This window comes from Postia placenta, assembly GCF_002117355.1.
Source record: "Postia placenta MAD-698-R-SB12 unplaced genomic scaffold POSPLAscaffold_9, whole genome shotgun sequence".
In the NCBI taxonomy this organism is placed as follows: domain Eukaryota; kingdom Fungi; phylum Basidiomycota; class Agaricomycetes; order Polyporales; family Adustoporiaceae; genus Rhodonia; species Rhodonia placenta.
Genome location: NW_020169840.1, coordinates 585,286 through 600,063, shown reverse-complemented (window position 1 = coordinate 600,063; position 14,778 = coordinate 585,286). Strand labels below are relative to the sequence as shown.

At 52.9% G+C, this 14,778-nt stretch overlaps 4 protein-coding genes across 4 annotated transcripts; 2 read left to right on the top strand and 2 right to left on the bottom strand.

Moving 5' to 3' along the window:
- Positions 1-3,640: 3,640 nt before the first annotated feature.
- Positions 3,641-4,352, top strand: POSPLADRAFT_1057863 (hypothetical protein; the record flags this gene model as incomplete). The annotated part of the gene is made up of 4 exons (XM_024480965.1): positions 3,641-3,661; positions 3,712-3,927; positions 3,990-4,233; positions 4,288-4,352. 4 exons carry the CDS (start codon positions 3,641-3,643, stop codon positions 4,350-4,352), a joined length of 546 nt encoding a protein of 181 aa, XP_024337713.1.
- Positions 4,353-4,707: 355 nt separating this feature from the next.
- On the bottom strand, positions 4,708-6,811 carry POSPLADRAFT_1147149 (hypothetical protein; the record flags this gene model as incomplete). Its single annotated transcript, XM_024486028.1, has 10 exons — positions 4,708-4,780; positions 4,832-5,202; positions 5,233-5,276; positions 5,376-5,651; positions 5,712-5,855; positions 5,974-5,990; positions 6,053-6,173; positions 6,264-6,327; positions 6,391-6,435; positions 6,491-6,811. 10 exons carry the CDS (start codon positions 6,809-6,811, stop codon positions 4,708-4,710), a joined length of 1,476 nt encoding a protein of 491 aa, XP_024337712.1.
- Positions 6,812-8,338: 1,527 nt separating this feature from the next.
- On the top strand, positions 8,339-11,759 carry POSPLADRAFT_1146807 (hypothetical protein; the record flags this gene model as incomplete). The annotated part of the gene is made up of 13 exons (XM_024485987.1): positions 8,339-8,385; positions 8,433-8,464; positions 8,515-9,271; positions 9,323-9,656; positions 9,712-9,915; positions 9,968-10,072; positions 10,125-10,248; positions 10,306-10,461; positions 10,515-10,685; positions 10,736-11,031; positions 11,097-11,234; positions 11,286-11,480; positions 11,535-11,759. 13 exons carry the CDS (start codon positions 8,339-8,341, stop codon positions 11,757-11,759), a joined length of 2,784 nt encoding a protein of 927 aa, XP_024337711.1.
- A 301-nt stretch (positions 11,760-12,060) lies between these two features.
- Positions 12,061-14,561, bottom strand: POSPLADRAFT_1057860 (hypothetical protein; the record flags this gene model as incomplete). Its single annotated transcript, XM_024480964.1, has 4 exons — positions 12,061-13,718; positions 13,773-14,049; positions 14,102-14,506; positions 14,553-14,561. The coding sequence occupies 4 exons, from the start codon at positions 14,559-14,561 to the stop codon at positions 12,061-12,063; spliced, it is 2,349 nt and encodes a 782-aa protein (XP_024337710.1).
- Between the last annotated feature and the right edge of the window lie 217 nt (positions 14,562-14,778).

The following is a 14,778-nucleotide window of genomic DNA, read 5'->3' as shown; positions in this document are numbered from 1 at the left end:
AAGGCGCTGGTCAGGAAGAATCCATTTCTGGCAATCTACTCTTTTCTTGGCTTTCTACGTAGGCTGTGAACTATTCCAACCAGCTCAGGATATCGAACTGTCGATGTACTCTATGTTCAGGTTAAGAACAAATTGCCAGCAGCGATCGGACCGAAGGACGTCAGGCTAGGCATACAGGGAGTATCCGTATGCATCTTTTCCCCTTGTCTCTCTCCCTTTTGGACGTCCAAAACGACGCCTGGCGAAAGCAGGACATAGGGTCCAGTGGGAGATTGCAGCTACTCTGCTTGCTAGAGTGATGACAGTCAGAGCTTCTTGGCAGTCAGTGTCCATTCGCTTGATGCTTTCAATTCATTTTCATTTTCATGGCTAAGTACGAACGGCTTCGGCATGTACGGACCTGTGCCATCTTCGATTCCTCTTACAAGTTTCGGTGTCTTGCGGCCTCAGCCCATTTAAGCTGAGATCTTGAAGCAGGTATGCGGTGCGATTCATAATGTATGCAAATCCGTTCTGGTCCTCTGCAGCAAATCCTGGTGCAATATTCTGAATGGGTGGTTTACCATCACAAAGTCCCATGCCTTGTACTGTTCGTATCAATCACGTGTGAGATTACGGCTGATTCTATATCATTAGACCTGTTGAACGCAATGTGTGCGTAGCGGACTTCGGGTGGGAATAGGCGAGCCCCAGAAACAACAGCCTGCTTTGGTAAATCGTGGCTGTGACGATACTTTGCTGCGTCCAGCCATGTCGGGACCACGGTCCCGAGTGTTGATTCCGAATCTCGCATCAACCCTGCTTGCGCACAAATATTCTCGGGTATGTCTATCGGTATGGAATTAGCTGTAGGGTGTGTCAGAGACATATGCTGAAACATACGATCAGTAACGAGCCCGCAAGCTGGGGCGCGATGTCCCTTACGCCCGCAGACACGCTCGCCGATCGAATCCCCGTTGCTCCAACGAGCCTAGGTCATCGGCTAGAGGTTTGAGATCACGATATGATTGGCGAATCAAGTACCCAGCCAATCAAGTTGTGATCGCATAGTTCCAACTTATGATTGAGGTCTCTACAAATGCACTCTGTTTTCACTTGCTGGCAGGTTGGGCGTCCAGGACGGCAGTTCTGTCCACGAGCTACTGGCATGCTGATTAATGAGCTTCTCCGACCATGTAGGTCTGAGACCGGGGCCTGCATGATTAATAATTTTCTGCCTTTCCGCGTTCGGATGCAACCAGATCATTCTGATGTGAAGATGAGAAGGTCTATGAACGCCGAAGGTCCCAGTGCGATCCGGCGGCGGCGCAGTTGTTGTATTTCATCGTGACAGTGTTCTAGCGCAGGAGCTAACGCCCATTTGTGTTCCGATCGGGCTGTAATGTCACATTTGTCTTCCTGGCTTCCATAGTACAAATTGGCCATCGTCTTCTATTCAGTCATAACAGTCATAACGAATATTTCGGACAAGAAACAAGACGGCGGCAGAGTTGTCTATTCGTTAACACCAGTGTGTGCCTAATGGCGTCCGCAACTACATTTCAGTAGTGAGTACAGCTATCTCTGATATGACTACTGGCGTGGACGAACTGATCCATGGCGACGATAATACACTTGGCACATCGCTCTCAATTGCTGCGACAGGTATAACATATATAATAATTAACGCCAGAGGCTCACCGCTGTTTTAGGTCTGTATTGCTATGACTACTGCCTCACACTTGATCGAGAGGTACGATATATATGGAGAACCAAGATCTCCTTAGTGAATGTAATGCTCTTTGCTATGCGCTATGGTGGTCTTGCCGTGGTTGCATTCGATATTGCTGGATCACTGTCAGCTGTGAATCGCTGGGAGTGGTCAGTCGAGGTGAGAGGATCATTCAATCTTCAATGCGATACCACATATGTTGATAACCCACGAAGAGGTAAGTTTCCATGTAGCTCGTCTGAGCACATATGTAAACTTCACCACAGCTGTATGACATACACCCGAGCTATGACGGCTGTAGATATACTCCTCGTAGTCGCCGCTTCTGGTACATTTATTCTGAGGTTGGACTGCAACCAATTGTGAACTGATGCCTCAGCATTCTCCGCTTGGCGCACGAGCGTTCTATATAGCCAGAAGAGGTGGCTACTTGTTGTTGGCTTGCTTTTGGGCTCGATTAGCCCTGGTCTCACCGCAGTAAGCATCCCATATTCCCTGATGCTCGAGCATACTAGTCAAGTTTTAACGGCTGTTTTTCGTCCGTTAGTATGCTATGATGACCCTCACGAAGTCTGCATATGAATCGCTTCCAAGGAGTACTGTTTGCACTTCATATCCGGGAGAAGCATTCTCTAGGTGTGTGGCTCTCGGCCGTGAAACAAATGCGACAATAGACTCATACCAAGTAACACTACAGTTGTAGGTCATGTCGGTGACCCATGCAGCCGACATCTCCAACTGAACTATTACTGTAGAATTGATGGGCTCAAGGGCTGCGTCAATCGTCTTTGACGGATTTGTCCTCACATACTGACGTGGTACAAGGCGAGGACCGCTGGACACTATGACCCTGAATTCCTTGCTCTCCAGCCATTGTTAACAATATTGCTCAGAGATAGTACGTACATAGCAGTGTACATCACAGGCAGATCTACTGACAGAGAACTTGACTTCAGCTGCGCAATGCTTCAGGTCTTCAACGGTCGCTCGTTTGTGTTTCGATCGCCCTGATAGAATTCCCATAGCTTCCTCCTCATATTCAATGTCATTGGACATTGCGTCGGACGTAATATGGAGGTAAATTACAATGTGGATGACCCTATGCATGCTCACAGCTTCTTTGGCATGTAGTACTCAGCAGTCATGGCGATATGGATCATGTAGTGAGTATCTCAGTTGAGATGTTGTTACGAAATCTGACTTCCCCTATCTTGAGCCTCACTGCGATCTTGTTGTCGCGGTTGCTCCTCAACCTGCGCGAAGCCTCACAAGCTGAATTGGCATTCGAGAGCACCGAAGCCAGTCACAGTATCAGGTTCATGGTAAATAATGATGTATGGAGTGACTGGAACGGCCTGGATTAGGGGATGGTAATCTGCATGTTGTCACGCAACTCTAGAACTATTACTCTGTTACTAATATAATAAAGCTAGGATGGCTCGTTAGAGGACTGCCTTGCGGTAAAGCTCCCAGAGGCACGAGCACCGGGAGAGACCGAGGGCCAAACGAAGTCAATAACATATGGTGTACGGAAACGAAGATTCGCAGAAGCGGGCATCCATTCCTGTCAGGCAGACCTCCGTTAAGGGTTAACTTCAGGCACATTGTCGGTACATGGACTTGCACTGGACGTGTAATTGGATCACGTGGGCGCGTCAGCGACTCCTGAACACTCAGTGGAGCTACGAGTCACTGTAGTGGAGTTCCCCACTTGATGACAGACTTGGCTCCAGTTTGTCCTCCAATTATAACACACCGGCACATACTTGTGGAGGGTGCGGGTTAGCGGGTCGGAAACTTATGGAGCCACCGTCATAGGCCCCATCGAATGTGAAATCGCCTATATAGAGGGTATAGGTTCTCAAGTACGGTTAAACAATCATCTGACTTCACGAAATCCCTACACCATCACAAATCGAGTAGCCCGACATGCCACTTTTCAAGAGCAAGGTGAGTTGTACGCTTTTCTGTCCGAATTATTTCTAAACGTGGTCATGCAGAAGAAGACGCAGGCCGCTGAACAGGATGCGCGCAATGCACACGAGCACCACGAGAACCGCAACACAGCAGGGTCAACCGCAGGTGCCAATCCAAATGTGAATGACTATGCCAACCAGCCAGGTCCGCCGGGTCAGGTTCACACGATCAACCGTCGGGGCGGCGGTCCAGCCCGCGCGGCGGACAATGGCAAAGTAGGTTCACCAGCTTACGGGAACGTAAGTCAAGCAAACCCGCTCCCACTTACTGGCCTAACGCTCGAGATGATTTTACGCTTCAGACCGCCTCGACAGACCCAAGCCTGACCACAGAGCGCCACCACGATCGCGGTAAGACCAGAGTCCGCGCGGAGGGTGGCACGGAAGAGGCGGCGGGTCAGCTGGTCGGCAGCCGGGCTCTTCAGGCGCACGGCGCTCAAAAGGAGCAGGAGGCGAACGCGATCAAGGTTCAAAGCACCGAGCTAGCTGAGGCAGAGCGTCTCGAACGCGAGGCGGTATTGCGCAGAGAAACGGCAGTCGCGCACGGTGAGTACAGATACGTCATTTTGTGGCGCAAGACGCTCATCGTGGACACCGTAGGCGCGCACCCGGATAACAAGCATCTCGGCGCTGGATTTTCTAACAGCACCGGTGCCTCAAACTAGTTCTCCTGAGCCACCTGAAACATTCGTTGTACTTTATTCATGTGGCGTTCATGAGGTTAACTGTAATATAGTACATGTACATTTTAGTGGAAATAATGAATGCTGAAGGGAACACACACATGCGTGGATAAAACCAAGACTCCAACGAGGTTATTTTGCGCATATTAGAAGAGGGATATCGGGGTGCATTGTGTTGCTACGTAAATTCGTTAAATGGGCACTGTATCAACACATAACATTCATTCTGGACCGTCCCGATCAGCAGACACTGTATCAGCACCATGCGCTCATCCGAATGCATTAAACGTACCTCATTTCATTAGCGAGTAGTAAGGACAGTGATGTCCTTGCACCATCAATCAACCCTAGGCGCGTGGCCAGGGACTATCGCCCAAAGCACGACCATCGCACCCATCATCGACACCAACCTGTCGAAGTTGCGCTTAATTAGGGGTTATAGAATGAAACGAGTCACATACAAAGGTTGCAAAGTTAAGATGCCCTCTTTGCTCGCGAGCAATCCCGTCAGGAACGGCAAAAACGCGGAGCCCGCCTGTCCGATGCCCGCTATCCACCCGATGCAACCCGTGAGCAGCCACTGAGGAAACACGCGCCCGGAGTGGTTCATTGCAATCGGGTAGATGGGGCCAAGCAGGACGCCAACGAGCGAGACGGCGACGGCACCACCGATCAGCGACGGAACGAGCCAGACGACAAGCTCAAGGCTGCGCGTGAGAGCAATGTAAGTGTCAGAACTCGGATGTTTTCTGTTGAGAGTCTCGTACCCAATGGCAAGAAGAGAATATATAAACAAGACGCGTCGCTCGCCGACCTGGGGGACGATCGGTGTCTGCGGCATGCGGATATGAAGACGACTCACGGTCTTATTTACCCATAAGAGGGCTACGCGTCCAAGCGTGAGACCTGACGCGACGGTCCAAAGTGTTAGCGTTAATCTCGATGGACGCCGCGGAGAGAAAGTACCTCCGAAGAAGCCTGAGGAAATATACCCGGACGACGCACCCCCGGAGCGGACTTCAATGACGTAGGTAACAATCCATCCTTGTAGCAGAGCCTGAGCAATGATGTGGGGCAGAATGCACAACCAGTTACCTCCTACAGTGACTTCTATCCCGACGTAAATGAAAATGAAGAGCGCAAGCAGATGCAGCTCCTTCAGCCGGAACATTTGCTTGTATTTGCTTTTGCTAGAGTCGTTCGCAGCACCGCCCGTCATATGGGCGCCGTCGCCCGGAGCGCCGGTCTGAGGTAGATCTTCACCAATCGCCGCGAGACACTCTATGGTAGGGGCCAGAATCTGGATAAGCAGCCGGGGGTAGCAGCGTGACGTTGACTAACCATTCTGGGTGCGGAAGCGTAGTACGACGGCAAGCAGGACGGTATTGATGAAGGCTATGCCGAGTGAGATGAGGTAGTGAAAAGACCATCTCGGTAATTGGGAAAATTGTGTAGCAACAAGAGGAGAGCATAGTGCCCCAAATCCTGGGAAGGCAAGAGTAAGTTTACCATATGCATCAGTTCAATATATGCAGCCTTGCCGTAGACAGCGTGCATGATCCCCATCTTCGTCTCGGGGTTATCTGAGAGGCAGCTCACATACCCATTCGCGCCAGCGTCCTGGAGCCGCTGTCAGACAGAAAAAAGACATGGAAGGGCGCCAAAGTTAAACCTGTAAAGACATGCCGAATCCGTTGACGGCGTAGCCGAGCACGAACGCAGGGAAAGGCGGAGCAGATGATTCGATGGCGTAGCCTATCATCTGGGCAACGGACCCTGACGCGAGTAGTCCATGAAGGCGATCTAATCTCATTCAAGCTATTCAATTGCCTACCTATCACCATGACCTATAAACACTGGTTAGTCATTGCGTTGTGTAGCTCAATCACTGACTAACCGTCCCGAAGCCAAATCTGTCAGTGAGGGCAACATTTGCCGTAGCACCAGTTACGAAGCCCTACGGTCCCGCTTAGTTGCCAACACAATTGTAAGGGGAAAAGTACATCTCGAAGTCACGTACCAAGCAGGCAAAGACGAATATGAGCGATACCACAGCGAAGCCGACCTGGTAAAATATTGCATGAGTATCCAATCACCATTCTTAAATGCGCTAACTGTACATGATAGACCTTCTGCATGCGCGGAAGGAGAGGTCCTGTGGTTCCATCGTTCCACCCTGCCATGAACAAGGAGAAACACATCACCGCAAATTGGATGCGCGCGCGATGCTTGTGGACTTTCTGCAGTCGGGAATCAGGGGTTTTAGCACGCTCTGCCAAGCTAGCCGAAGTAGATAAGTCATTCCGCTTCCCAAGCTCTGCGAGCTCCATAGAATTTGGATTGTCCGTTGGATGCTTTACTATGGGGGTCTCCGACTCAAGAGGATGGGGTGATCGCGCACGAATGAGTGTCGAACCAGGTAAATTAGTGTCTGTGGACATTGCTGACGCCATAGCTGAGGATGACGATCAAGTAGTAGAAAGAGTTGTTGGCGCCAGTGTTCACATGTCGACATTCAGTCTCATAATCCCTGAGATACATAAGATCGCCTCACTATAATTGCTGTAGAGGCTAGGAGTTGCGTGGAAGGACTCGAGCCTTGGAGCGCCCGGCAATCGCACAAAATCTGGTTCGTTGAGTGGTAAGTACTTGTGTGCCGTCGACTTCGACTTCAATCAAGAGCTATGTTGCGACTTGTGAGATATCATCAAAGGGGGCACTTGCAGAAACCTGTACCTCTAAGAGACAAATTGTTGTGAAGGTCGGAAGAGTATCCAGCAGAGTACGTGTACATCACGGTTTGCAGTAAGCCATTGGCCAGTATAGACCGTCTATGATCGATCAACGGACAACTCCGACGTTGTACTTAGTGTAGTAAAGGCTGCAGCACTTCTGAAGAAACTTTTGTAGTACTTATAACACCTGACCAAGATTACATCAGTTTATATGAATCGAACATACGGTACAAGATTCGAAGCATGTCAGGTTGATATTTACCATTCAAAAATCTTCCGGTCCTCAGCCTAGGCCCTAGGGGTGTAGGATGCGCGGTGTCGCCGTAGCACTCGTTCAACACTGGAAAGTGTCGAAAAATCATAATCAGATCTGCAGGGTCCCAACAGCGCTGCGCGGTATCTCGGGAGGTTGGTCAACAGAGATCCAATTCCCCGACGAATCACCGGTAATTCCCCAGGTGAAAATGTGGTCCAATCAACATCGTTACATAACACCAATAAATATGCCTCGCTTTGGGTCGTGGTGCTCATTTACTGCCAATTAGGTTTCAGTTAGTTCTAGTTCCTTTCACCGCGCCCTACCATCCGTCCGGTATATCAATTCATTACTTGCTTATGCAAACTATGGTATCAAAAGTACAACGGTGAACTTATAGGTGCGGTCTTAAATAGACGAGGTACTGGTGAAGAGATTTCGGCCTTCTAGTCCAATTTTAAAGCCTACATGCATCACCCTCAATCACATTGCATGCGCATACATACTACGCACTCGAATTGACTTCGCCGTTCAATATTCAGCCTTAACTGTAAATATTGGGCGTGTGATTGACTGACTGGAGGTGTTCTTCCGACCTTCTGGTGATCATGACCTCATTGAGTCGGTATTCACTGCTTATGTATGCCTGCGTAATCTCAGATAAATGACTCCATTACAACCCATTACAATCCTTTGGTGGTCTTGTTACCGTGGGAACTATATTGATCTGGAGTGGTACGCCAAACGGCTTTGCAAGTCGAACACTGCTTTACATCTCTATATCTTCGCCAGGACTTGCACATTGTCATTCAGGCGCACTACAGGTGGTTAGGCTGTTGAGGGAAGCGCCGTAGAATCCGGAAACGCGGTGCTATCCAGAGTGACGTGTCGTGCAGCCGCAGCCTGTACGTGTCCCGTGAGGCCGTGATCATTATATTCCAACCTTCCACCATCTCCGACGCGTAGTCAGTAAACCAATGGCTTCCCCATCTCAACAACTTCCTCCAGGCTGGGCTGCCGAATGGTGCGTGTAGCCTGGATTGTACTGCATTGTCTCTGACAGTGTCACAGGGATCCCAACGCCCAGCGCTATCTCTTCATTGGTGTGTCTCGCGTTCATGCACCAGTCTGTGATACTTACAGCGCACTGCAGAGAGAGAAACGGGGCGATCGCAATGGGAAGTTCCAATAGCCAACCCAGAGCTCGGTGGCATGTCTCCACCATCAGTGTCTCCACCGCCGGCGACCAACCATCACGGTAAACGTCGCCAATATGCTGCAGGCCAGACGCAGGCATATTACGGCACACCCGACGCTTTGGCTGCGCCATCGTACGGCGCAGCGGCACCCCAGCCCCAGCCTGCCCAACTCTTTACGCCCGGACTCGCCGCGGAGAACCAGTTCCAACAACAGCAGGCGCATCAGCAGCAGGGGTACTACGGAGGCGCGCCTGCGCCTGGAGAACCAGAGTATATCAATGCGCCTGGCTTTGGGCAGGGCCCTGCCATTGCGCCGCCTACGAGTGCGCTAGCAGACCAGTTCAGCCAGATGAACGTAGGTCAACAGCGCCCGACCCTTTTCACAGCAAACCTGCTCGCGTCGCCGCCCGACCCGCGTGAACTGTTCCGTCCACCACCGGGGATTTGCCTCCCCCCGAACGCAAGCATCTCACCTTCTCCATACGCGAATGCCGACCCATCATATCAACGGTGCACGTTGAACGCCATCCCTGTGTCCAGCTCGCTCCTGAACAAGTCAAAGGTTCCGCTCGCGCTCATTCTGTGCCCTTACCGCTCGCTTAAGGAGGGTGACGACCCTGTCCCGTTGGTGACGGACACTGTCATTGCGCGTTGCAGACGGTGCCGCACGTACATCAACCCGTATGTCCAGTTTATTGATGGGGGTAATCGGTGAGTGGTATGTCGGCGTCCTGATTCTGCAGAGGTGCTTACGTGCTGTAGCTGGCGTTGTTGCATGTGCAACATGTCGAACGAGGTCCCGCAGTTGTTCGACTGGGATCAGGTTCGCAACCAGCCCGGAGACCGCTGGGCCCGCGCAGAGCTCAATCACGCCGTGGTCGAGTTCGTCGCCCCTACGGAGTACATGGTCCGCCCGCCCCAACCGGCGGTGTATATATTCCTCATCGACGTCAGTCACTCGGCGGTCCAGTCTGGCATGGTCGCGACAGCGACACGCACGCTGCTCGAGAACCTCGACCGTATCCCGAACGAAGACTCGCGCACGAAGGTCGCGATCGTGGCATTTGACGTGTCGCTATACTTCTTCTCTATGCCAGTGAGTTTCACCTCCATTACGTCCCTATAATTTGTTGCTGACGACCGGGCTTCAGCCAGGCTCGACGGAATCGTCCATGCTCGTTGTCTCTGATTTGGACGATGTCTTCCTGCCCAAGCCCACGGACTTGCTCGTGAACCTAGCAGAGGCACGCGCGTCGCTGGAGTCGCTACTTGGCCGCTTGAGCGAGATGTTCCAGGAGAATCACACAATTGGGAGCGCGCTCGGCCCTGCGCTGCAGGCTGGATTCAAGCTGATGGTGTGTAGATATGCGTTTGGTGTGACAACAGCAAACCTGACATCTCTGATAGGCCCCCATTGGTGGGAAGATTATGGTACTGTCAGCGAGTTTGCCGTCGCTTGGCGCCGGAGCGCTCAAGAACAGAGAGGATCCTAAGATTCTCGGTACGTCGAAGGTAAGACCTGCTCCTGGCTAAGAGACCCAAGCATTTGCTCAAGACCATACAGGAGTCGGGGCTTTTGCAGTCTGCATCGCCTTTCTACAAGACCTTCGCCATCGAGTGTTCGCGGGCGCAGGTGTCCGTGGACATGTTCTTGTTCAGCGCGGCATATCAAGATGTTGCCACCCTCGGTGTGTCCATACCTCCGTTGCCTTCTGCATAGTGGGAAGGGCTGACGATACGTTTAGCATGCCTTCCTCATTACACCTCTGGTCAAACCTATTTCTATCCTGCATTCAATGCCTCGCGCACGGAGGATGCCGTCAAGTTCGCACACGAGTTCGGCGAGGTGCTCGCTATGCCGATCATGCTGGAAGCCGTTATGCGTGTCCGCGCATCGAAGAGTACGTCTTGTCATGATTGCTGTTGACCAGCAGTTGACCAGCATATGGCACAGATCTGCGGATGTCGTCCTTCCACGGCAACTTCTTTGTGCGCTCCACGGATCTTCTCGCGATGCCCGCCGTACCCCAGGATCAGTCCTATGCTATCGAGGTGACGATCGAGGACACCATCACGTCTCCATTTGTCGTCTTCCAGACTGCTGTCCTCCATACGACGTGCTACGGTGTGTTGACTCTGTTTGTGTACATCTTCATCGCTTACGTTTCTGCCCAGGCGAACGCCGTATTCGTGTCGTGACGACCGCATTACCCACAACGAACAACCTTTCCGAGGTGTTTGCATCGGCGGATCAGATTGCTCTAGCAACCCTGCTCGCAAACAAGGCTGTGGAACGCTCAATTACTCACAAGCTCGAGGATGCACGTGATGCTCTCTTCGGCAAGATGGTTGAGATCCTTCAGGCATACAAGGCCAGCATGACCGCAGCCGGAGCGGGTGCGAGCGCACAGTTGGCCATTGCTGAGAACTTGAAGCTGCTTCCTGTCCTTGTTCTGGGGCTGCTGAAGAACGTGAGTAGTCTACATAACCGGTAGTTGTTTTTGGCGTCCTAGCGGAGACTGACATGACGTTGCAGGTGGGAATTAGGCAGAGCGCACAGATTCCGCCAGATTTGCGCGCGTATTCGCAGGCTTTGCTCACCTCACTGCCCTCTCAACTTCTGATGCCCTACCTCTACCCCACATTCTACTCGTTGCATAACATGCCTCCAGAGGTAAGCTGATATAGATATCAACAGTACGCATCTTGGCTAAGTTCCTTTTAGTGCGGCACTGTCGGCGACCACGGCGTCATTTTGCCGCCGCCACTTCCCCTGACCTCAGAACATTTGGAACGACATGGTCTCTTCCTCATTGAGGATGGCCAGACCATTTTCCTCTGGGTCGGTCGTGATGCCGTTCCCCAGCTCATCATGGACGTATTCAACCTGCCGAGCTACGAGGTCTTGCGTGGTGGAAAAGTGAGCCATGTAGAACATGGATTGGAACAACAGCCAGCTGACTATTACCCCCAGACGACTCTGCCTGTTCTTGACAACCCGTTCTCGCAACGCGTCAATGCAGTCATCCAGAAAACAAGGGAGATGCGCCGTGGCGTCTACTATCCGCATTTATATATTGTGAAAGAGGACGGGGAGCCGCCGCTGCGTTTGTGGGCCTTGAGCTGCCTTATCCAGGATCGTGCGGATGTCCTGCCCAGCTACCAGCAATTTGTCTCACAGTTACGAGACAAGGTATGAATGTATTCAAGCGGTCGTTAATAATGGGCCGCTAACCGTTGGCTGCAGGCGAATGGTTCGAGTTACTAAAAGGATACTCCCCATAGTGGACGGCAATAAGTATTGCTATGAATATTGTTCCTTTTCCGTACTATAACATATTAGTGTCATAGCAAAACTTTGTCTTTCGGAGGGTCAGAACCAGAGCATGCGTCGATTACACAAATCTGAACACGTGGCCTCGCGTCTTATATTGGCGAGACAGGAAGGTATACATCGAAAACAATAGCAAGATTATGGAAACAATAGGAGGGGGACCATGTCATGACCTTTTTTTGCGAGTGTTCTTGGCGGGGGCGTTCACGCCCGGTTTCCGTGTGCTGCGCGTCCTTGTTGATGGCTTTTGTGGTGACATCGGCTCCTCAGATGACGATTCTGCGGAGGCGGCACTCGACAGCCTGGTTGATCGTCGCGGCCTGAGTTCGGACATAGACATATCATCCTGATTGGCCCGTGTAGTCTTGGTTTTACGGGCGCCTCGTTTGGTAGCAGGCGTTGGAGGCGGCAGAGGCGGCACGACGTCCTCTTCCTCTTCGTCATCGTCATCCATCAGGGATCCAGGTATACTCCGCCCTGAAATGCGCTCTTGAGGAACCTTGCGTGTGCGCGTGGTACGGCGTGTGAGCGCGGGCGAAGGTGAGCGCTGAGGGGGCGCTTGACGCGCTCTCTTTCTCGGTGTTTGAGGCGGCGGGGGAGTAGGCTCGCTCTCCTCGTCTGAATCCTGAGTGAAGGCACCTGGAAGCGTCTGTGTCTCGGGCTGCGTCCGCGAGCTTCGTAGGCCGGGGAGAGGCTGGAAGGCGTCAGGCGGCGGCGAGAACATGGAGAACGAGACCTCTTCTGTGACCCCGTTCTGGTGCGATGGCTCCCCGTTGTGCGATGGATCGGCGTGGCCGTTCCCGACGGGTTCCTCGTCCGCGTGCATTTCAACGTCCTCATCATTAACAATATCTTCCACCTCCGCGACGTCCATCATGCCTTCGTCTACTGCTTCAACGGGAGAGTGCACACTTGACGTGGCAGCGCGAGGAGTATCCTCCCCGAAGGAACGTTTCACGCCGGCAGACACGGGCGGCGTGTAAAATGCGTTCGGCGTCCTATTGGCGCTGCCGAGCGTCTCGAAAATCGATATGGGGCGGGAGCTGCTGGGTGTCGCGTACTGCGACTGAGGAGTGTTGCTACCGACCGTAAACACGGGTGTCGACGGTCCTGCACGAGGCGCGCTGCTGATGGGGCGCGAGGCAGATATGCTGGTAGCAAGTATGGGCGAGGCGGCCGATGTAGATGCAGCAGCTGATGATGCGTGCGAGGATCCGACAGCCGACAGTGAGAGCGGCGAGAAGACGTCCGAAACGGGGAGCGGGCCCCCAAATCGCGGCGCGCCAGAACGCTGCGAGAGTGAAGGGGGCGGCGGCTCTGGGAAAGCGGCCGATATGCGCGACGCGTTGGCGACTGCGGATGCGCTCGATCCATTCGCCGGGAGGGGGGTGCGAACGCTCTCCCAGGACATGCTGAGGTCTCCACTGTTTCCGATCCTTGACGACCACGATGCTGAGAGTGTTGGCATGCCCGTCCCCTTGCCCTGTGCAAGCTGTTCCAGCTCCAGCTCGAGCAGCTGGCGTTCGACAGCCGGCATCGCGGCCATGATATCGTCCATCATTTGCCTGCGCTCCTGCGCCGCCTTGTGTGCCGCCTTGCTCGTGGACGACGTGCTTCGCGCGGAGAGCTTGCGCTCGAGCATGACAGCTGCGGAGAATTCGCCCGCCTGCACGAGGCGCAGACAAACGAGGTCGTGCAGTACGGGGATGGATACGGAGGGAATCTCGAGTGGAGGGTCGGCGGCATACGCATGCAGGATGTTTTCCTCGTACTGTGATAGCGGCAGTGCGAGGAGGTCTTTGAGCGGTGTCGCACGAGGCTTGGCTGCATGTATGTGTGAGATATATTCAGTGACTGCGCTGATCGAGGGTGACTTACGCACGAAGCACCACTCCAGCATCTTGCAGAACAGCCGTTCCCGGGCTTCGCTCATCTCCGAGTAGGAGCGCTGGAATTGCCACGCCTCACGCAAGCTTGACCCGGCGAGCGCGACGATGAAGACATCGAGATCAACAGGGGAGGTGAGGAGCGGCTTTGCTGTGCGAATGTACCTCCGGATGAGTGGACCTGGGTCGTCCGCGAGGGCGAGCGCTTGTAGGATCTTCGATGTGTGCTCTCGGTTCAGACGGACATCCGAAAGTAATCCTACCCCGTGCTGCAATATGTTGTCACGCCCAGCAACAGTACCCGAAGACATGCACACTCACCCCAATGTCCACGCCTGAGTCCAGATGCCAGTACGCGTCCGCGAGAGCAACGAATTGTGGCGGAATGCACACCGCCTCGCTGAAGTCCACCTCCCGTCCGTCCTGGTGCCATTTGAGGAGAAAGTAGATTAAGCAGTCCTTTTTGAGCGCATCGTATGTTGAGACGAGAATCGCGAGCAGCAACGTCTTCAAGCCCTCCAAGTCTCTGGGTGGGTAAATTTTGGGTGCAATATAGGGTATGCCACCAGAGGCGAGGAGAAGGTCGAAGATAAGGACGTCGTTCATGTTGAGCCGGCGGTCCTCAATTTGGTCAGGAACAGGGAACCTCCATGGCCAGCTGTTTGGATCGGTGTCGAAATGCGGGAGGAGGTCGAGTACTTCTTGCTGTGGGTTTGGAGAGCCCTCCTGGCCATGGTTGAGTCTCGCTCAGCAGGAAGTTCGCAGTACTCACTACGTTCATAGCTGTGTCACTCTCCGCGCTAGGATGTGCGAAGCCTACATAACAGTGAGTCTCCTGCCATATGCCATCACCACATGTGGATGCGTACTTGACGCGTTGTTTGTGGCTTGCTTAACCGGCAAAGTACGTTTGTACACGTACCTCAGCTATACAGTATCCTGTTCAAGCTCAAGACCGTGTTTAGGGATAGCAGAGGTTGTCTAGTGGTCGTGCAGTG